Source organism: Diadema setosum, chromosome 14 (genome assembly GCF_964275005.1).
Source record: "Diadema setosum chromosome 14, eeDiaSeto1, whole genome shotgun sequence".
Lineage (NCBI taxonomy): Eukaryota > Metazoa > Echinodermata > Echinoidea > Diadematoida > Diadematidae > Diadema > Diadema setosum.
Genome location: NC_092698.1, coordinates 38,233,904 through 38,256,733, shown reverse-complemented (window position 1 = coordinate 38,256,733; position 22,830 = coordinate 38,233,904). Strand labels below are relative to the sequence as shown.

The 22,830-nt window shown below is 36.7% G+C and overlaps 2 protein-coding genes across 2 annotated transcripts in view; one reads left to right on the top strand and one right to left on the bottom strand.

Moving 5' to 3' along the window:
• Nucleotides 1-22,830, top strand: part of LOC140237461 (double-stranded RNA-specific editase 1-like) — a 65,884-nt gene that overhangs the window by 4,791 nt on the left and 38,263 nt on the right. The window lies entirely within an intron of this gene.
• Nucleotides 13,811-21,040, bottom strand: LOC140237804 (putative nuclease HARBI1). Its single transcript, XM_072317734.1, has 4 exons — nucleotides 20,690-21,040; nucleotides 16,408-16,674; nucleotides 15,985-16,121; nucleotides 13,811-14,102 (listed from the first exon to the last, which is right to left on the bottom strand). Exons 1-4 carry the CDS (start codon nucleotides 21,038-21,040, stop codon nucleotides 13,811-13,813), a joined length of 1,047 nt encoding a protein of 348 aa, XP_072173835.1.

Here is a 22,830-nt window from a genome sequence, read left to right as displayed (position 1 = left end):
TTTTCCACTTGGTTCATGCTTCTATATTGTTCTGAAATAAATTGGGCAAAGTTTAGAAACAATGATATACATAAGGAATATAAAACAATAGAAAACATGAGAAATAAAAACAATACAAAACAAAAAAGTTTTTTTTTCTCTTATTTTCCCCTCTCTGAGAGGGAATTTGAGTTTTCATCCAATATAGATGATTCAAATAACTCTTATCCTTCCACATGATTTACTGGGCACTCTTAGAAAACAATAAAATGCATAACAAATGTAAACAGTAAAAACAAAAGAAATGAAAACATTGGAACAACAAAAGAATAACAGTGATATTTTCACTTTTTGAGACAAAAAACATGATTCTGTAAATTTGATTTCAAAAATGTTTTATGAGTATGGCAAATAACTTGTTTGATTTTTCTCACATTTCTATACTTGTATTCATTGATTTTTCTTATATTTTGCACGCAAAATCACATAGAAGCTAATTTTTATTTTAAAAATCATAAATTTACATAAATTTGCATAAATTATACTTCAGGTTTACAATATCAGGGACATTAGAATACAGTTGAAAAGTATGGTAGTGCCCATGGGTCATGTAAAAGGATAATTTTACTTCCAGTTTCATTTTAGTACGTCATACATTTCAAAAGTATGCAAAAATTCATAAGTAGTAAATTCGCGTATTAATAGTTTATGCAAATCTGCTGTACAATAAAATAGATAAGAATTGATTTATTTCACATTTGGGAAACATTATTCTTCATTATTACACAGTTTTCATGTAATTTTGTACTTGTTTAGGCTGAAATTATGAAAATATCCCCCAAATGCATTTATACGCATTATGAATAAATAATTATGCAAAAAAATTGCATAATTGATTAAAATAGATTACACCATCAGGGGTCGTGCTTAATTTTTTTTTTTTTTAACTAGCCAGGCGGACCAATTAGATTCAATTTTGGCTAGTCCGCAAAATTTTTGACTGGCCAACAGAAATTTTTGACTAGTCCGTCTTGTTTTTTAATCGCATGACTAATGTCAATTGGGGAGGGCCCCAAGTACATTTCAATTATTATATTATATATCATATTCATTATCATTACTTCATTATCATCATTCAACATCACTATGTTTTGTAACTGTTTTGTGACAGGTTAAATTGTCTTCCGGGTCAGGGGCAAGACATACAGCCTACAGGCCTTCTCGGAAATGTTGATGTTTATTTACGAACGCATGCAAGCCGTAATCACACCAACACATTCACAATTAGTGAAGAACAGGTCGATTATTCATTCTTTTTTTATCTCCAAACAAACGTTTCAGTAGTGACAAATACCGGCCTAATTAATGGTCGATTCGTTTTAAGCTAAGCATTTTTTTGAGGCACCATTATAAACCAGGCTGCTACACAACTTTTTTTAATCACTTGCCCGATCGGGCAAGCAGATTTGCAAATTAGTGTAAAACACTTGCCCGAACAGAAAAAAAAAATCAGAAAATATAAATAATTGAAAAAAAAAATCACTTGCATGTCAAGGTTTTAATGAAAAAAAAAAAAGAAAGTGAAGTTGATAAACAGCTGAGGTTGAGAAAAAGAGAGAAATAGCATATTTGAGGCCAATTATCAGGGTTTCATTTTTGAGGAGGACTACAGTGTATTACCACGCTCCTTACGCCTTGTCAGGAGCACTAAAATAGGTGTAGCACTCCTTATTTTTTTTTTTTTTCACATAATGGTACTTCAATATTTAAAATGCTTCTGGTAATTGGTTATTCCATCTCCCCTCTACCTGACTCCTTTCACTGTGTACTTGTACTCATTTCACTCTGATCTTTCCACACCTTGGCCTCGATCCCATTGGAAAAAAGAAGAAAAATCAACGAGAAAACACACACACAGACACATATTGCAACACACAACAAAAACCTCTTCCCTACACCTTCCTGATTTCTGTGTTTCTGTCAGGTGAAAGAATAAAACAACAGTAGATGTTGATTGAAACTCGACACCCATTCATGCCAGCCAGGCCAGGCTGCCATGTAACTTCAAAGCACATTCCGACAGCTGGCTGGCAAAACCACATGGCAGAATTTGCGCGCGTGTGTAAGTTGCTGGATTGGGTGGAGCTAGGGCCTGGGAACAGGCAAGGGTGATTAGTCTGTGAGTTATCAAAAGCAGACCTTTTGAACAATTGAAACGTCATGATGCTATTTTGTCTTCCTTTTGGACTGAAAGAAAAACATCAAAAAGACGAGTTGAGTATCATAAATTTTTATATAGTAATGCAAAAAGATTACTACACTCATGTCATGACAAGAAATGAATCAATATTCCAAGCAAAAACAAAGCACCCTCGGGTACCTGACAGTGACATCGAGACGCCATGCATTCACCATGCACGTTTGGGAGCAACATGTTGGAGTTGGCAGGGGGAGGGGTGATCCTGGAGTTTGTGAAAACTTCCTGACACCCAGGGAGGTTAGAATCTCTTCCCGCTGTCTAACCAGGTAGTGAATTTGTCTCGGCATATGAGACCTTTCATATATTTCTGTGATATAGTTTTTAATCAAGTGATTAATCAATCCCTTTCTATAGTTCAGTAAACATTTAAAATGCTCGATCAAGCACACTGTTATAATTTATAGTTTAATTGACTGTTCAATATTTCTACTATGGGTCAAAAGAAAGGCTATAGAAGCATGTGTTGCTTATAGAATCATGATGATTTGCGATGATTCCTTGAACTCAGCTCACGAGCTAGTTCTTCGATCGATATTTCCAGGCTATATTTACACGCTGTTTAATTCAGTGCGCGCATTCTTTCGTCTGGCGCACCTGGGGCCCGTTGCATAAAACTTTTTTAGCAACCATAGAAAACTTAGGTTGGGTTTTGCCCAACCTAAGTTTTCTATGGTTGCTAACCTGAAAACGTAAAATCCGTTGCATAAAAACTCTGGTTGGTAACCCTAGAAAAATTGGGTTGCCAAAATCCCAACCTTAATTTTCTATGGTTGCAAGCGCAATTCGTTATTTATTTTTATTTGTAAATACACTTGTACGAGGATGCGCACTGAAAAAAGGGAAGTTTCACTTTTACCGCCGTCGTCTGCATGCGATATGCACTATGCAATTTGCGCGCGGTGTGCACTACACAAACTAGCGATCGTACTTCCTCTCACCTCCTCCCTGCAGACACGCACATCCACGTCGATTCCGAGATGGCAAATGAGGTAATTATTATTAATTTCCGTTCATAAGATCATTTATTTGATAACTTACCGAAATTATAATGGGCATACTCATGAAATAGGCCCCACCACTGCGTGTCCATACTAATTTTACGGCGGCTCGCCTGCTGTTTATACTCGTGAATTCAGACCCTGATCCACCGTGTGTGGCGTTCATTTGACATTGGTACTACTTGCACACGTAGATCTATACTAAATCTAAACTAGGTAAGCACGGCACGGCGGCGGTGGGGCTTCCTTCCAAATACTATGCAGCCCCACCAAATTAACTGTGCTTACGCGAGATTTATACAGCGGTGGGACCGATTTCCACAGCATAGCATCTTTCTCCCATTTTTTGCTTTGATCTTCAACTTTTTATCCTCGGAAGGACTCCCTAAATGTCTGTCGACTAATTTAACGGCCAATTTAACCAGCATAAATACAACTCTTGGTTAGATCTAGGCCTACCTATAACCCAAACCCTGGCCTATTGAACCCGAAGGTAACCCCTCTAAAATGCTAACGTTAGGACCTAGATTCTACCCTTGCTTGCTAACGCAAGGGTGTACACGCATTTGTACCTATTTCACGATTTTGCTGTAAGTAACGGCCAATTCAACCATAAATACAACCCTACATAGGCCCTACAAGTCTTCAGTTGTACCTAACCCTAACCCTAAACTTGAAAGCCCTAAGGCTGCGTTCACATAGAAGTATGTACTATTCGGATTCGGGTATTCGGGGCTCGTTTTCGAGGACACGCGAATAGCTTGAATCGAACGATAGGATTTCCTCACACCGTTTCACATAAAGAGGGCACTATTCGAAAGTACCGAATAGCTGCGAATAGTATAGCAAAGTGGGAATCGAGCTTGTTCGATTTTCTTGCGGCGTATACCGTACGTCTCTCGTTTATGAAATAATGACAATTTTTGTCTGGATTTGCCCTTTAGCAAAAATAAGCATGTAACAGGTTAGACTGACATTCTGATGCAGTTTAGAAATTGTTAATAAGATTTGTTGGGATGTAGGAGGAGGAAATCCTCACTGCATTTTTATTTTTTGTGGGGGATTATTTCAACAAGTAACGTACAAGATGGTGAGTTGACGGTGTGGGTGATGTTGTACTCGGTGCTCGAATAGCGAATACCGAATACTTCTATGTGAACGCAGCCTACGGGCTAATAAACTGTAACATTAAGTTAGGACCTACCCTTGCTTGCTAACGCACGAGTGCCCGCGCACTGCGGTGGACCGGGGCCTATTTCACGATTTCGACGGAAAACTGATCTATTGATGTCTTTTTAAAAGGTGAGTCTGTACTAAACTGACATAGATCTTGTAAAATGCATGTCTGCTCGCCTGGCTAGTGTACACTGTTTCCACCTCTGCAGGCATAATAGTACGTATCTATGGCTAGTGAGTGTACGCTGTTTCCACCTCTTCAGGCATATCTATGGCTGCAAGCACAGTCTGCACAGACTGTGCTGAGCCTCCAAGGAGCTCGTGTCCAGTCGTTTCAAGTGATATTTAACATTTAAATTTGTATTTTTGTTTTAATTTGTTTTTTTGTATGTGTGTGTGGAGAGGGACCGTTATAAAAAATTGAAAAAGAAATTTATTAGAATCTCCCGTTAAATGTTAAATATCACTTGAAATGACTCGTCAAGTCTCCAGAGCTCTTCGAAGTTTGATTTTGGTCTAGACTCTATGACCTAGGATCATCTGTTCCTCTATAAAAGGCTTTGCACTGTATTGGCAGTAAATATCAAATTTCTTTTATTTGAAAACAAATTAGGTAGGGATGATTTTTTTTTTATTTTTATAAAATACAGCTAGAAATGCAAGAGCAGAAATAAAATAGACCCTCAGACATGCCAGACATTAACTGCGACGAATTGTGAGGGCTGTGGATATTATCAATCTGTATCCTTACATTGCCTCACAACATGTAATTGGGACCTAAAAAAAAAAGGTTTTAAAAAGATTTATTACTAATTTGAATATGTACTGAAACAGTTCAATTAATTGTTAAATGTGACGGGCTCAGCAATTTTTGTTTATGATTTCTATTTGGGACATAATTCTCGGCTTTCTGAAATCGGGCACTTTTAGTTTTTAGCAGTAGCGTCTGTATTAAGGTTTACTTCTGCGTCAGTGTATACCATGCTAACGCTTCAGGGCCCTAGCTGTCTTGGGAGGGCTCCGGGGTTAGCCAGACATCAACTTAAAGGTAGGGGATCCCAATTGCAAGTCACTGCAAATCTTCACCAAAATTCTTTTGGAGATGGCTTCTGACCTCAGAAAAAACACCTGTGAAGCTTTAGCTGCTAGTGTAGTTCACAGATTAATAATAACTAGCAGCAATGTATCATAGATTTCCTTTTTGTTTTAAGTTATTCTGAATTTCGTGTTACCTCAACCTGAAAATCGAAATGAATCAATTATCATAAATTATATAATTATTACACCAGCTTACTCGCGCATGCATAACAAGTTATATAATTTCTATTAGTAATTACGGCCGATCTCGACACCGCAGTCATGCTACAAATCCAACTCATTAAACCAGGAAGGACAAAATTATCTTTGAAATCATTTCGGCTAAACTCAACTTGGTAAGATCACGGATTAGTGTGAGTATTTTGACATATTTATATTAAATCATTTCTTTTTTTAATTAAAATGCATGACTGTTGGCATGAGAAGGGCAGCGCCGCACAGTAAGCTGTTGCCTTGCCTTGATTACGTGTTAAGCCTAACTGACTAGAAACGGGGGTTACATTACAGCCTTGCCCTTGCCTGTGACTGAGAAAAATCAACAAAAAAGGAAATACTGATTTCACCAACTAACATGGTCATGATATGCTTGTTGATGTCTGAAATAAAACATTTTGTTTTAGCTTCTTTTGCATTTGCTAGTGTAAGTGTAGCTAAACTATTGGAAGCAACACTCAGAATATGTCTATTAGATGTGCATGGTATCTATAAAAATATAGAATTTTATTTTCACTTTACATTTATGAGAATACAGTATTATTAAGTTGAGTAACTCTATGTTTCCAGTTATTGTTATAATGCAGTTGGTCCTATACATGGCTGCAGAGTTGCACACCACTGATGGTTGTGTTACATTTCAAGTCACTACATTTTTCACAATATTTGTTTTGTCAACATATATTCCAAAGATTAATAACTTGACCTCAATATCTTTCTGCCAAAACAGAATGCAAAGAAAAAGAAAAGAGCAGGGATGACGGACCCTCAAGTATCATTCTTTTGTGAATTCATTAGGGAGAACACGTTCCGCCTCTTCGGGAAGGCACAGGGAACCGAAAGAGTAAGCAGGTTTACTTTTAAAGTCTATAATTTACTTTTTTTTAATCGTGGATTTTTTGGAAGAAAGGCTTGCTTTTGTGCCCCCCCCCCCCCTTCGGCCTCCACTTTCAAAGAAATTATCAATGAAAACTTGAATTATTTTTGAAGTTATTGTTTTCAGACTCGGGTTCATTTTTCTTTCATCTAAGGTTAATAGCGCACATAATCACAATTAGCAAGCTACAAATAAATCCATATACTTCTGTGCGAGTCGAACCATAGAACTTCAGTTTACCAAGACAGTGGACTAGTCAACAAGGCTACGGAGAGACCGCTGACCCAGTGGTTTTCATTATTTGATTTAGAATAATATCCAGCATGACTTATGAATTCACTGTTTATGCTATGTGTGTTTCAAGAAAATTGTTCTTCAATTTCATTTTCGGTGTATACCACAACGTGCACTGGGAACAGCACTCCTCTAAATAGCAAGAATCACAGGAATTTTAAAGGGAAAATCCACTGTGGGCCCAAAGTTTCTATATTCTGGAGTCTACAAAGGTCTAAAGTATGAATTCATTTACACTTCATTTATTTCTTTTTCAATGTGATTTTTCGAGGGGGGGGGGGGTTAAAATAAAAATTTTGCCTCACATGAAAATCAGTCTTTTTCGTGGAATTTATGGTACACAGTACATGCTACCAAATATTACCCATGAATCCATTAGGTTTAACAGATTTTCACAGATAAGAAATTGTAAAATCTTATTAAACATGTTGAATTAGCTGTTGATAGATAACTTGAAATATTTGATGTCTATTACATTTTTGGATTTGTATGCCATTTTGCGGGAGGGGGATAGAGCTGTTTTAATTTCATATTTGTTATCAGCATATCGGCCTAATTTAGGTCTTATTGCTGTACATATATTAGCCGATAATGTTTGAAAATGTGTACCGATACCTATACAAAATTGAACAAAAGGGAAAGAAAAATTTAGAGTTTGAAACCTTTGGGATATTATAAACTTGCTGCAGTATAAACTTTCTATAAAGTCAACAGGTATTTGAAATTTCCAAGTTCACTACAGCTGTAACCAGCAGCATAGCTTATTTGTGCTATTCATTGTTACATCTTTCCCATTAAAATCTGCAGATAGCTTGCCGCAAAAACATATGTATAAAATGTATATTTGTAAAAATATCTTGCACATTGGCATTGACTTGTTTCAGATTCCCTTTTGTTTGGTAGGTTTCGGAACAGCGGAGGAAGGCATGGGAGCAGCTTGCTAGAGAGCTAGAGAGTGTTGGCCTGAGAAACCTAACAGAGTCAGATTGTCGGGGTCTTTGGAGCGACATGAAAAAGAGAGCAAAAAACTATCGTGACCGAAAGAATAAAACAGGTAATGATATCTTATTACTTTGGTTTTTAATGTTTTTATTTTAAAAGTTATGATGAATTAACATAAATTATACAATACATTGTGTATCAAAATAGAGATTATTCATTCTTACTGGATTGATATTCACAAATTTTTAATTACAGATATTCATAATCTACATGTATATTCATAAACAGCAATTTTTTGTTTTTCCAGTGATACCTCATTGGCATTGCTATTTGCACCCATGTCCGAGTGTAACCCACTTGAAGAGAACAATGTCCATTCGCAGTTTTTCAAACTTTTGGTATATGAATGAAAGAGGGAATTGAATAGTTTCAATCAAGACACAGATGACCGAGTTTGATACTGAGTTTGTGTTTTAGAAATGAGCGATCATCTCACACCATGTTCAAAATGTTGGTCAATAGATCAGGGGATGAAAATAATTCTTGAAATGATTACACAGATAATAATCTATCCAGACATCACTCAACAAACATTAATTTACCAAAACTTGGAAAATTGTGACTTGGCATTGTTCGCTGCAGGAGTAATGTACTCCATCATGCATTGCACAAGTGATGCAAGTGAGGTATCTCTGGAAAGAAAAATGTTGCTCTTTACGTATAATTTACTTACAGATGCTTCTTTATTAATAAAAACTCTCTAAAAATGGATTACCTTTATTTTGATAAGCTGTGTATTGGTACATGGGTATTGGACAAAAGGAAAACAAACTTTTGAGCAAAGGTCGGGAAACTATTAGAGCCAGATCGTAGTGCAAAGCTTTACATCCAAAATTGAAAAAACTTGCAGGACAACTGCTTACTTGTTAATCAAAAATGATCGAAAATTTATAACAGATTAATGTTTTGGTAGTGTGTTTTTTTTTTTTTTAAATCCCCATCATTTCACTAGCATGCACACACCAGATTAAGTAGTAGGAAAATAGGTAGGTGTGGTTTACAATTGTAAATGTTAGGGCGTGAGAGAGAAGAGATATTTTAATGTCCAATCATGAAATAGGAGAGGAAGGTAAATACTGCAACATGTGCTTGAAACGTGGTCAGAATGTAGGCATGGCTTGTAGTTTAAATGGGGCATTCAAGTCATGTACACGTAGCTACATGTGCTTCGTGTTGCTTTGTAAGCATTAAGAAGCAGTGCATACCTCCCGACCACATCTTGATGGAGCGGTCTCGAGGCACTTCATTTCCATGCGCCTTTTGGATTTGCACGTTGAACTGTCCACCCAATACTCGTGACGCCAAGCTCAAGCCGTGTTTTGTATGACGTCATACTCCTCAATGTGGACAGTATCATTGAGCAAATGACCATGCAGAGTTTCGCCAAATCAGTGATAAAATCACTGTTTTCTATTTCGTCAAAGAGAATTACAAATTATTTAATTGCATGCAAGTTTATGATCATGATTCTTAACTTCAGCCCCGCTTACACACAAACTATAGCCTCGGTTACCTATTTTTTGGTCCGTTTTCACTGTCCTGTTTTCTCAACTATATTCCGTAGCCGTACACATGCATGTACACATACTGCATTATGCAATTCACTACTTGGCGCCTTACCAGGTGCAGTACATTGCATGTTGCTGTCTTAAATAGCCAATTAACATGCCCTGATTATGTTTTAGATTCCCAGTGTCAAAAAGCATACAACATTTTTTTGTGGATTTTACTGCTCCAATAGTGCAGCTAGCTAGCCAAATGAAGTTGCGATTCAACATTGCGTTGTCATTTTGACAAGACGTGACGCTCTAAATCGAAAAGTTTTTCAGCGGGTCGATGTGGGGATGTGACGCGTTGACATACACCTGCAGTCAGCGTGACAACCTTCTCGTTCACCCAATCGAAAAGTGCTTATAATGTTAAAGCTCACTTGCGTGGGTTGACAAACTTCATGAGCACATTTTTCCTTTCATTGGAGCTAACTTTGTCCATGTTTATTCATGATCAATTAATAATGGTTATAATGTGTCGATGTGAGAAGGTTACTAGGTCAAGGGTTATAGGCATTGGTTCGAACAAAATGTTTGATTTTCATATAAGCTTGATGCAGTTGGTATAAAGTAGTGTACATGAATATGAACCTGTTAATCAACTTTCAATTTTATTATTATTTTTTTTTTATTACGACTTCCATTTGCAGGTGGTGGACAAGTAGAGATTAAGACACAGATGGAGATGATCCTGGCAGTCGTTCCAAAGCAGGCCATGGAAGGTGTGGTGGGCCAGGAAACAGAGACGGGCGCAGGTAGTCAGGTGAATATAGTTTCAAGCAAACTGCCACTGCACTACCTTGATTAGTAGAAATGATTTTCATACAAATTTTCATGCAAATTGGTATGAATATCATCCCATTCTCTTTTATATTAACAATGTTTCATTTCTAGTTGTTCAATTTTGCAAAATTTTTAGCATAACAAGTAGTGAAGTTCCACCTCTAAATTTAGTTATTGCGTGAATTAAAGTTTGATGTAATTGTTAATATTGATGGGCTAGAGAGGCCTATAAACTGACCTAAGCACTGTCGCTCATGTCAGGGAAGTGATATCGATTATTGCTCAACAACAGCCTCAACACTAGATGTTAACAAATTCATTTAATTAATGCCATAATAACTTAGAAATTAATGCCATAACATTTTTGAAATTAGATAATATTTTTGAAATTCAATATCTATATATATATGCACTCTGGAGATAGAAAACTACTTTAAAACTTTGGATATACTACGTCGTGTGCATAATTCTGAAGTTTGAAACAGGTGTAGTTGTAATATTGTGCTTTATAATGAACATGGAAGATAGCCTCCTGGGACGGTAAGTTTGAGTTGCAAATGCAAATTTGACGCTTGCGTGTAAAGTGATAATGGTGATGCTCAATGACATAAAATAGAGATGAGGATAAAAAACAAATATGCACGGTGCCCCTCCAATTCAAATTCATCCATGTGTTTTGAGCTATAACGTGATGACTTGTCAGGAGTAAGCTTGGACAATCAAATAAAACACAATCAGAAATGGCTGTCTCAATGAAATATATCAAATTGCATTTTATTGTAATATTGTTTGTGGCTTAGGCAAATATCTATTTTCAAATAATTCTGAAACAAATACTCACCAAATTTGATAATATTGCAAAAATATCATTTAAGGGACCAATTAGAACCAAATCAAAACGTGTTTTCATCTAAAGTCTTGACAATTTTTTCAATAGTGAACCAACTCGAGGTGAGTGAAATGCATTATACTAATTCCATCTCCAACGACCGTATATTACAACGAATAGCAATGTTGTCACGTATGTGACTGCATTACATCAAGTCATACAAATTTAGAGCAAAATGAATGAATAACACAATGGTATTATTTTTAATTGTCTTTCAATTGCTGCATAGTGTCTTTAAGAAAAGTTCTGTGTAGATCTAACGTATTTGTATCACCAGTAATTCTAGCGCTAAATAAAGCCATGTTGCATTTCCACAAAATAATGTATGCACACATTAACAAAGTCACATAGTGTAATCACCATAACCACTTAGGAATGTTCATAGCGTTGACAGTGTGGAGAGCGATGATAAGCATATGGAGGGTGGGCTCAATGGAAGAGCCCTCATTAGGAAGAGTCACCTAAACGACAATGATATACATTCATTGTAATGTTTGGATACAAATTTAAACAGATTCAAATGAAATCACAAGGATACGAAAGGAACTGAAGTATTACTTCAGCACGGCCGAAATTCAACTCTCATACTTCGACATACGCCCCAATTTTCATGAGAAAATCCATAAAGAAGAATTTGGACTTTTATTTCACTTTACTAGTAAAGAGATTTCTGGCTAACCCGACGTCGACTCGTCCAAGGTTTACTGTAGTTGTATGTGCATTCAATTAATGTGGTGTATAGCTTGTGTGTGTCTTTGCAGACTGCTCACCAATGTTCTTTTCTAACTGCATAGGCAAAATCCACATAGATATGTAATGAAATCAAACTTTCCTGTGGAAATTTATGAGCACCAAAAGAGCATGCATAACTTATAGAATTCGTCTGCTTGAACAGATTAAGTAAGACCGGTGACGTCATTAGAAATTGCCTTATTTTTTCGTAAAAAGACCAAAACTCATTTATTGACAATATAAATTAGTCTTCAGTTACATTCTTTTGTCCATTCATGCGGTAGGTTAGTTGATAAAATATTGTTCACCAAATAATTTACAAGATATTTGACTAATATTTAGACATGAAATTTCTAAATCTGTAATACACTTTGCATGCCTACTTTAGAAAATGTGAATTGATCGAAATTATATTTTGAATTGAAGTCATCATAAATGTAAAATAATTTTCAGTGTGATATTTTGAGTAAAAATGTTTCGACATTTGTCTCCGATACTTGTACACACAGTCACACACTACAGCAGTACTAAGGTTGTGGCTTTATGCTTTAAGAAGCTTACGGTAAGCCAAGGCAGCATGCGAGCCATTACCACTCAAGCAATCCGGTGGTCTAGCGGTTAGCACACTAGTTTACTAATGGCTGCCGGTGATTTCTTCTCAGCAGACCTCATAAATTTTTGCTCTGCAGTAGGATGTGTAGTGCATCCAATAGGGGTACAATCCCATATGGGAGACTTCATTGTATGTAATGACATATCTATTTCATTTAATCAATAAGACTTCAGACTGATGTTAACTGATTTAATTGTCTGTGGGTTTTTTTTTTCCAAATTCAAAAAACACAGAAAAAAAATATTTGTCATGACAAGACACAACAATACAAGGCAGTGGCAGAGACACAATCTTAAATCTAAATTCTCACTCCACTGCATCATAATATTCCTTTTAAGACAGTGGAATTTATTGAAAGGGAAGCTATTGCAAAGTTATAATGATGATTTCTTGATCTTGTTGTTTGGCAGCTTTGAATGGTCCTGTTTTCCACACACAGTAATAGTGTGCCAAGCACCACATTAACTCACATTTGTTGGGAGTTGTAGTCTGATAGAACAGTAATTACGTATAGATATACATAAGGCTCTATCATTTCCATGTAAATTGATAAACGAGAGTGAAGTTACCAATGAATTTTTTGTTCAATAACAAGGCCTTTTAATTAAAGATTTTACTATCAACTTTTTAAAATTTATTGTGATATTATGTTTCCATTTTAAACAAAATCAAAACATCTATGTAGGGTTATAAAACGATTATTCTTTTCTTTCCTATTCCATCTTCACAGAATACTATGGCCACAGATTTACTACTCGGGATGAGTGGCGAATATGAGGTTGACGAGGCTGGAGAGATGCCAGATGATCCTATTGAGGGATCCATTGTTGGTGTACCACAGCAGAGTGTTGGACCACAGCAGAGTGTTGGTACAAAGCAAAGTGCTACCAAAAAAAGTAGAAAGAGGAAATCCGCTTGTTCGGTGGTCGACCAGCACAATGAATATCAAGAGCGGTTGTTGCAAATTAATCAGGCCATGCTTGAACAACAAATTAAAATGGCCACTACATTCGAAAACATGCTTGTCGTTATGACCAAAATTGCTGAAAAACTAAATTAAACTCTTAGTTCGTTTTCCATACCATTAACTAATGAAGCAGTGAAATCACTTCAGTTACCAAAATAGACTATCTTGTAGTTGTGTGTGCTGATGCACTACAGACAAGCGGATTTCCTTTTTTTTATGGGCCACCCTGTATAACAATAGAAAGGCCTTTGTTTTCTTATAGTAGTAACTGTTTAATAATGATCATTTTATTCTTCTGACTACATGCACCTCTCCACCTCCTCGACTACCTGCGCCTGTCTCTGCCTCATCACATGATACTCCAATGAATGTCTTCAATTTATACATTCACACCTGTGAAATAATTTTGGATAATGTTTTGTCGTGTTGCAAGTCCAGCTGGGTTGTTCAGCTCTTGATCGTGCACTGCTGGCTGGTCAGCTTCTTCAATCTCATAATTGTCTTGAGGCTCATTCATCTGTTTGGACAGGTTGTGTAAAACACAACATGCGATGATGACCTTGCTCGCTCTCTCCGGGGCCATTGGGATACCCTGTCCATTGAGGCATCTAAACTTACTCTTGACTTGTCCGTTGACTTGCTCTATGAGTACTCTCGTTTTGCAGTGAGCCCTGTTGATTTGAAAGGCAAGAAGGCAACCATTTAAAAGCATAATTCAAAGTATGTACCATCTTTTTATATTTCATTTCAATTATGATTTAGGGCCCAATGTTAAAGGACAAGTTCACCCTCATATACATGTGGATTGAGTGAATGCAGCAATGATATTAGAACACATCAGTGAAAGTTTGGGGGAAATCGGACAATCCGTCCAAAAGTTATGAAAATTTAAAGTATCTGCACAGTCACTGCTGGATGAGAAGACTACTACATTGTATGATGTCATATGCGTACAGCGTTATAAGGAAATAAAAAGAGAATTTCACAAAATTTTACTTTTTGAAAAAAAGTGCACATTTCCTTGACTTGTCACTGACGTATGTTAAGGGTTATATTATTCATCCTTACCTTTTAAAAGAGGGAAGTCAAGTGTTCTTTTATTATACGAGAAAAGTGAAAATATCTCGAATTTTCTTTATATTTTCTTTATATCGTTGTACACATGTGACATCACAAGCTGTAGTAGTCTGCTCATCCAGCAGTGACTAAGCAGAAACTTCAAAAATTCATAACTTTTAAACGGATTGTCCGATTTTCATCAAATTCTTACTGATGGGTTCTATTAATATTGCTGCATTCACTCAATCCACATGTCTATGAAGGTGAACTTGTCCTTTAAGTTGGTAGGGCACATTTCGATTTCGGGTCATAACCTTTGATCCATAAGTAAGTTTGTGACCAGACTTGGATGGTAGGTGTCCTTTGGGGAGTTGATGGTCATCACATGGTCAAAGTCACAGGTAGGGGTCAATGAACTTTTAGGGCCCAATGTTAAGTTTTGGAGGCACGTTTCAATTATGGACCATAAAGTTTTGATCTGTAAGCTATTGGTGACCAAACTTGGATGGTGGATATCCCTTGGGGAGTTGATGGTCACTACAAGGTCAGTGGTCACAGGCAGGGGTTAATGAACTTTCAGGCTCAATGTACTGTGCATTTAATTATGACTCATAACTTTTGATCCATATGTCCATATGTGAACACAATATTAAAAAAAAGGTGTTTTACGTTTATGGGCGAGACACATCACGGCACTTGCCTTCTTTCAAGCGTATAAGTAGATATATCTACATCATTTATGTAAAATTTGCCAAATGTTATGTAATGTGCCTGTGAAAATTGTTATTGCCAAATTGTATCAATAATATATTTCCACCTGAAATTCTACAAAAGTTGTAGTGTACTTTTCCAAGTTTGAATGCGAATACATGTGTAAGCATGTTCTGGTACAATATTCAAATCCAACTGCATAAATGAGTACAAGCAAGGACATGCATGAGCTGTAACTGTTTGTACTGGCAAATGAAAGAATACCTGCCATACTATCTATATTGCTTGGTACAGCATTTCTATCTCAGCATGTCCCTAGCATTTATTTTTTGAAAGAATTTTAATACAGGGAAACCCAATTATAACGAAGTCAGTGGGACCGCCATTTTTTCTTCGCTACAACCAGCACCTCATGTTGTAAATGTATGCATGTTTTTACCATTTCAATATGTGCAGTTGAAAATGGGACCGGTAAAATATCCTCATTAAAAGTGGTATCTCGCTATATCCCAGCTTGTTAAAACGGGGTTTCCCTGTATATAAAACCTTGCCAACCTTTGCTTATCACATATAAATGATACTCGCTGTATAGTATTGTCATGTACAGAAAGTGTAAAATTAAATTATTTATGTAGTTTACATATAGATATATTTATACAAATGTATGTATTATATGTACATAATTATATAGATGTATATGCATATATTTATCTTATTTTTGACATGGGCATTATTTATCTTCAATAATATTTGAATATAATTTAAAGATATTCAATATGTCACCTGTTGTATGCTTGATCTGCTTCACTTTGTGGCACTCTTACAGGCGTGAGAAGCCATGGCTCCAGTTTGTAGCCAGAGTCCCCGACAAGTATGCCACTCAGCTCCCTTCTCTCAAATCTTTGGCCAATGGCACTTCTCTGAAGTTTCAAAGAAATATAAGAAGGAATTCAAGAAATTGACATAACAACTAAACCATAGAAGAACTGAAATATAAAAAAGAAAGGTCATTCATGACTTTTGAACATGAAAAGATGAACTTTCTGAATTGATCTGTATTGAAGTGGTTTGATAATTTGAGATTACATTAAACAGAGGAAAACAGTAATTGTGTGCATCTAGATTTTATCTTTTGACAAATTTCATACTCTGCAGAAACATGATTGTATCAAAACATTGGCTATTTTTGCTGTATTTAAATCTTACCTTCAAAATTCTGCAGTCGTGGGTACTGCCGGGCCACCTGGCTACCACATTGGTGATCATGTAATTGGCACTGCAGATCAGCTGAACATTCAAGGAATGTTGACCTTTTCTGTTGATGTAAATGTATTCATCGTCTCCCAGAGGTGCTCCATAAAGGTTTACATGGGTGCCGTCTATGGCACCCACGATGTTCGGCATTCCTGCAATCTCATGAAACGATGTGTTGGCTGCACGTACTTCTTCTGGGGACTCTGGGAACTTGATCACCTACATTCAAGAAAAACCGTAAATGGTACAAGAAATGTGCATAACTTAAGAATTTCATAATGATTACTGAGATCATTTGGAAACAATTATCTTAATATACTGTGCTTGTATTGTATTTTATAATTATTTTTTTTATACATGTATATGATATATGTAATACAATGTATTTTATGTTTATTCTTATATCATATCACAGCACAGAATTGACATTCAGTTTATTTTCTATGATTTGAATAATGCTGATAACTAAATCTTACCAACCCAGGTATTCTTATATTGTTTTATTTAAAATGTTTCATTCTCATCTTTACATGATGAATACATTGTTAATTTTATTTTCATTCTGTACAGTGGACTCTCGTTATAATGAGCACTGATATAATGAGGTTTCATTATAACAAGGTAATTTTTTGTGGTCCCAAATTGTGATTTTCCTTTGTATTGTATTGTAATGTTTTTGTAACCTTGATATGAAAATGTTTCATTACAACAAGTATATTTCTCTGGTCCCAAGGACCTTGTAATAATGGGTTTCCACTGTATCTACCTTTATGCACTAGCATTGTCATACTTTATATTGTGAGCTGAACCTTTCAGCCATCAATGCTGTTCATCAATTGTTTTCATGTAAGAAATAAATGAAGAAGAAATTAAAATTTTATGTTCATTCATGTGAGAACTTAGTCAAAATCTGAAATTTTTGGTGGATTGGAATAATGGTCATGTTTACATCAAAGGATTTTTTTTTTTTTTTTTTAGATTAGAAAATATTCAAAATTTGATCACTTTTACACAGACATTTGAATTTGACATAAGAACATTTATTTCATGAATGATGATTATGTAGAATCTTAACCTTGGATAGGTTAAAGATATAAAGTTTTGGTACCTCAAAAGTTTCCCTGAATAATTGTTTCGTTGTTTCGTACAATACGTGTACATTGATTATCGCAATACCGTGTCGAGTCAAACTAACGGCTCGTTCAAAATTTTCAGAGCCCGCTCTGCTCTGGTACAAAACCATTATTGCATGATTACCAAGACTTGAGAGCATTTTGGGGCGAGTAAGTCTCACATTATTAGTTGTATGAAAGGTATTTTAACCTGAAACACAAACTAAGACAAGGAAACTCAGGGAAACTTTTGAGGTAAAAAGCTTTATATTATCTTTGAAGTGCAAGCAAAAGAATTTTGTTTTTTATAAAGTAAAAAAAAAAAAAACTGCAATAAATTATAAGAGGATCAAATATTATTGTAGACGTTTCTGTAAATTGTTAGTTTTTTTTCCATGTCTTTTGTCACGTTTGAAGGAATTAATTTTTTTTTTCTTTTTGGTAAATTGTTTAGATATGACATTACATAGAGTCCTTTGACTTAGAATGAAGAAAAAATATGTTTATGCTTATTTACAATACAGACGTCTGAATACAATTGTCAACAAGTAGTTTAAATGTGTATGTTTGATTTTGGGTGTGTGTGTTTATATTAGAATTAAATGAGTGTGTGTTTTTATTGTATGTACATATATGTGATTGTATGCATTTGTGTGTGTGTGTGAAATTTGGGGGGGGGGTTCATTTAGATGAACTTTGTGGAGGGAAGGGGGTTTGGATGTTGAATGAGACGGGACTAGTAGTGGCGGTCCCAGGACTCGTGCTAAGGGTATCAGAATTATAGTAATCGTCTTAGTTCCATTAGTGGTATCAAAGTGACTCAATTCAAAATAGATAAATCAGAACAATTGTAATTAGAAATATTTTGATAGTTACTGCTAACGCATACTTTGAGAATTTTTTCATGACCTTGGTTTGGAAATCCAAGAGAAATCATTTTGGGAACTTCTTCATTGAAATCTGGTATTGCTATGGATCACTACACCATTGAATCCCCTTGAACGAGCATGGTTCACCCCCCCCCCCACCCCCCACTACACACAAAGACCCGAATTCACGAAGGTGGTACTGTACAAATGAAACCATGGTTTAAACCCTGGACAAAAACCATGGAGCGCCAAGTGTCGCATGCAATATTTCGTTACGAAATCAGTTATTTCGTCAATGCAATAGATTATTTTGTAACGAAATGACAACATTTTGTAACTAAATGAACATTTCGTCCACGAAATGATAATTTCTTTAACGAAATGCTCATTTTGTCGACAAAATGACCAATATTCCATGTGACACTTGGCGCTCCATAGTTTATGTATGGTTTAAACCATGGTTTCATTTGTACCGGTACCATCTTCGTGAATTCGGACCAAACTGTACACAAAACTTGACAACCCCCCCCCCCCCCCCCCCCCCCCCCCGGAATCATTCAGAAAACGCCTGCCATTTCCCAAATACAAACCTTTTCCACCCATTAAAATACAAGACCCCCAGGGCTACCAACTCTCACGCATTGAGCGTGAGATCGACTCACGCATTTTGGTCCTTTCTCACTCGAAAACTTTATTTCATTTGCATGCATTTCTATTGATGTCACTCATTTTGACTCCTAAATTATAGCATTGGTCTATAATGGGAGTCTCACTCTCAACAAGTTTCAAGTGTTGGCAGTTTCTTAACATATTTTGAGAATTAAAAAAAGAAATGCCAATTCCAGTTAAAAATGTATGGCAACTCATCCGTCAAAGTAGCATGATATGAAATTCGCAGACATTTGCCAATTATTGTGGATTTTTTTTTTCCAGTTTAACAAATGATTTAGATAAAAGAAAAAGCAACTAATTTGTTTTTAAATTGATCAAAAGTATGTGGGGTCATTGGGATCTAAAATATCATGATTGTTTCTTTTTCGTGTAAACGTATATTCAAAACAACATCGATGCAGTTTGGCTGCCACTTACTAGTATACAATTCTTTATTTTTCTATTACTAGTCCTTTATTTATTTCTTGTTATTTCTTTTTTCTTCTTTTTTTTATACACGTACATCACCATACGTACGTACGCACGTGCGGACTTGTATTCGAGTACGATCGACTCTCGTGCATCCATGCGCATATACTGTGGATGCATCCGCATAGAAAAAACAAAACAAAACAAAACGAACCCCACCGGCGGCCAGCAACTACTAAGTACATGTAGTAGCTCACAATTCGATTTTGCCGAGCCTTGGCCTGACGGTCTCGTCTACTGTATGTCTGTCGAAAGGATAAGTGAACCTCAGCCTGAGCCTCAGGTACCGGTATACTGTTCGTAGGTACTTGTAAGATATTATTAAGTTGTGTAGGTTTGGAACAGTTGCAGAATACACCACGACTGCAAAAAGTTGCAGTGCTAACCTAAAATTTATTACGATGCAGCTTTCTAACGTATAGGCAGCGGCGCTTAGCTGGCTTGGTACTTTGTACACTACATTATTTAGTGTGTGTGGGACTGACCGGTGACTTGCGTTGGAGGTGGTCGAATTGTTTTACGGTAACTTGTTAAAGATTATTTAGGCTATTATTTGGAATGAATAATGATTCTATTACTTCTGAAAAGTGTCCTGTCATTCTGGGTGACATTTTTTTTAGTGAAAGGAATGATTTTGTTTTTTTAATTGATTCAAAAAGTAACAAAAAAGAATTTTTATAGCAGGCAGTGAGTGGCAGTGTAGCTAGCTCCTTGGCCCTCGGCCGCCGGCTCAGGCTAGCTCAGCCTTGGAACAGCTTACAGGGTAGCTGTAGCGAGCGCGAGCTACTCCCAGCTGCTGATACAAAGTGATACAAAGTTATAGTCTGCTACATCACAGCACATCTTGGAAAGCTGCTCTAGACTCTGCTAACCAGCTAGGCCTAACTGTAGCCTTTAGTTTATGGAGTTGAAGAATCCTGGCAGAATACAGTGTTAATTATTATACTAAATAGTCTAAAATTTAATTGTTAGTCTACCCCTCAGGCCAGCCTCTAAGTCTAATCAGGCTGAGCAATCAAATCCAAAGGCAAGGCCATGCAAGGTTTACACTGGTTCAGCTTCAGCTTTGCAATCATTTCTCATCAAGGGAACCAAAATAAAATCAATAATTACCTCATCCCTCATATCAAAGAGTGCGTGTGCAACTCTCTGAATGGTTCTGCATGCAGTCGATGTGTGTATCCCATGAACGAAACTGGTGTCATCAAGGAGGCTTCCGCTGGCAAAATATCGGAGTGACACAAACACTTGTAGGCTAGGTGGTAGAGCCATATTGCGGTTAGTTGGATGTTGAATCTTTGGGGCAAGCCTGTTGATGATGGCAATGCACCCATCTCTAGAGAATCTGTATAATTTTCTCAATTGCTGGTCGTCATATGCATCTAAGGGATGCAGGCGATCTCGGAATATTCTTTCTCTTCTCAGAGCTGCCTGGGCCTGAATTGCCTGCAGAATTGCAGCCATTTTGGAACAAAGAAGTCCAACCGGAGTTTTTAGCATAGCAACCGCTAGTGTGAGGGCAAGGGTTACACCAACCGGAATTTTTCATATTCTCAACCGGAGTTTTGTCAGGCTAACCGTAGAAAAGTCTGGTTGGAGTTTTATGCAATCGTTAAATTCCGGTTGGGAGTTTCCAACCGGAATTTTGCGATTTCAACCGGAAAAAAATCCGGTTGGAGTTTTATGCAACGGGACCCTGGGGTCTGGCACCTGGTTTTGTGGAAATTTCCACAAGGGGAGAGGGGGTGGGGTGTCAAGTTTCTCGTAAGACCAGAGACTGCATACACAATCTCTTCGCTTGTATTTACTGTCCCCGTGTTTTTCCCCTTTGCTGGTAATGAACATTTAGATTTAACTTTACGAAGGTTACTATCTAGCACGTGGTTCTTGTTGTGAGGTGTATGTATATTTTTTTTTCATCATTCATGGGCCGGAGGGGAAAGAAGAAGTATGCTCAGCAAGCTGTCTTTTACACCAGCATCAGTAATTATCATCACCATCACTCAGATCATTCGGCCCTTGTCCTATTAACATTCACAAACATGACCAACATGATCACTTGAGATAAACTGCACCTAAGCAAACAACAACATCCCGACAACACAAACTCTACAATGATCACACACAGCTGGGATCAAACTTCCTTCGAAATACTGCAGCAAAACAGAGAAATCGCCGTTAGGAAAATGCATGTACAGTGCCAGACACTTAACCCTAACTAGGCCGGGCTATTTAGGTAGATGATAGAGCCGGGGGGGGGGGGGACCCTAACCCTAACCCTAACCCCCTCCAGATCTCGGCTGTCGACCGCGCGATCGCGACGAAAATTGGCACACACATTGCCTATGATGTAATCTAAAGTACCATGAAGTTAATATTTTCAAAAATTATCATTTACACTAAATTATGCTAATTTATGCATAATGATGCATGAAATCAGACAATTTGGTATAAATCACTAAATAAAGCTCAAAACAGGCACATTTTTTGTGTAAATATTCTTTTTAGTGTCCTTAGCAAATGTAAGAGAAAAAAATTGCGCAATCAGAAAAGATTTCCTAAGTATTTCATTGTTTTTTGAATTTCTTATGTATTTCTTTGTTTTTTCAACTTTATGTTTTTCATTGTTTTTTCGATTAAATTTGTCCGCGACATTGTTCCAAACAAGAAAATATGTTTATTGATTGATTTTGATCAATAAAACCCCCAAATAATCATGCTTTTATGAAATTTGCCTGTAAACACAGTTTGCATTGAAATTGTACACGAATTCACGTTTTTGAGCAATTTTTGGTCTGACATGCACGTGCATATTTATGCGCAACTTCGGAACCGCGCGCCCGGGCATCGCAAATTTGGTGTCAAAAGATGCAGGAGACTCGAAAGAAAAAAGTCATGAAACGTCGCGGCGATAGCTTCTCGCGATAGCGATACGTGTACATCGCACGAAACGTCGAGGGGGGGGGCCTCGGAGGCCCCCCCCCCCCCTCGGCCTAGTTAGGGTTAAAATAATCACTTTTAAATACTTTGAAATATAAAGGGAACGAATAAAGTGACATTAAACGAAAGAAATCGTACCAAACTAGTAATATGAGAAACCATGGAAGAGAATAAGCCCTAGCGGAAGTTTGCAGCACCGAACACCAAGCGAAATACAATGGAAACTCGGTATGACGAGCTCCTTGGGACCGAGACAATTTGTTCTTTGTAATGTTTATATCAGTAGTCAATGAACAATATAAAACGAGACATGA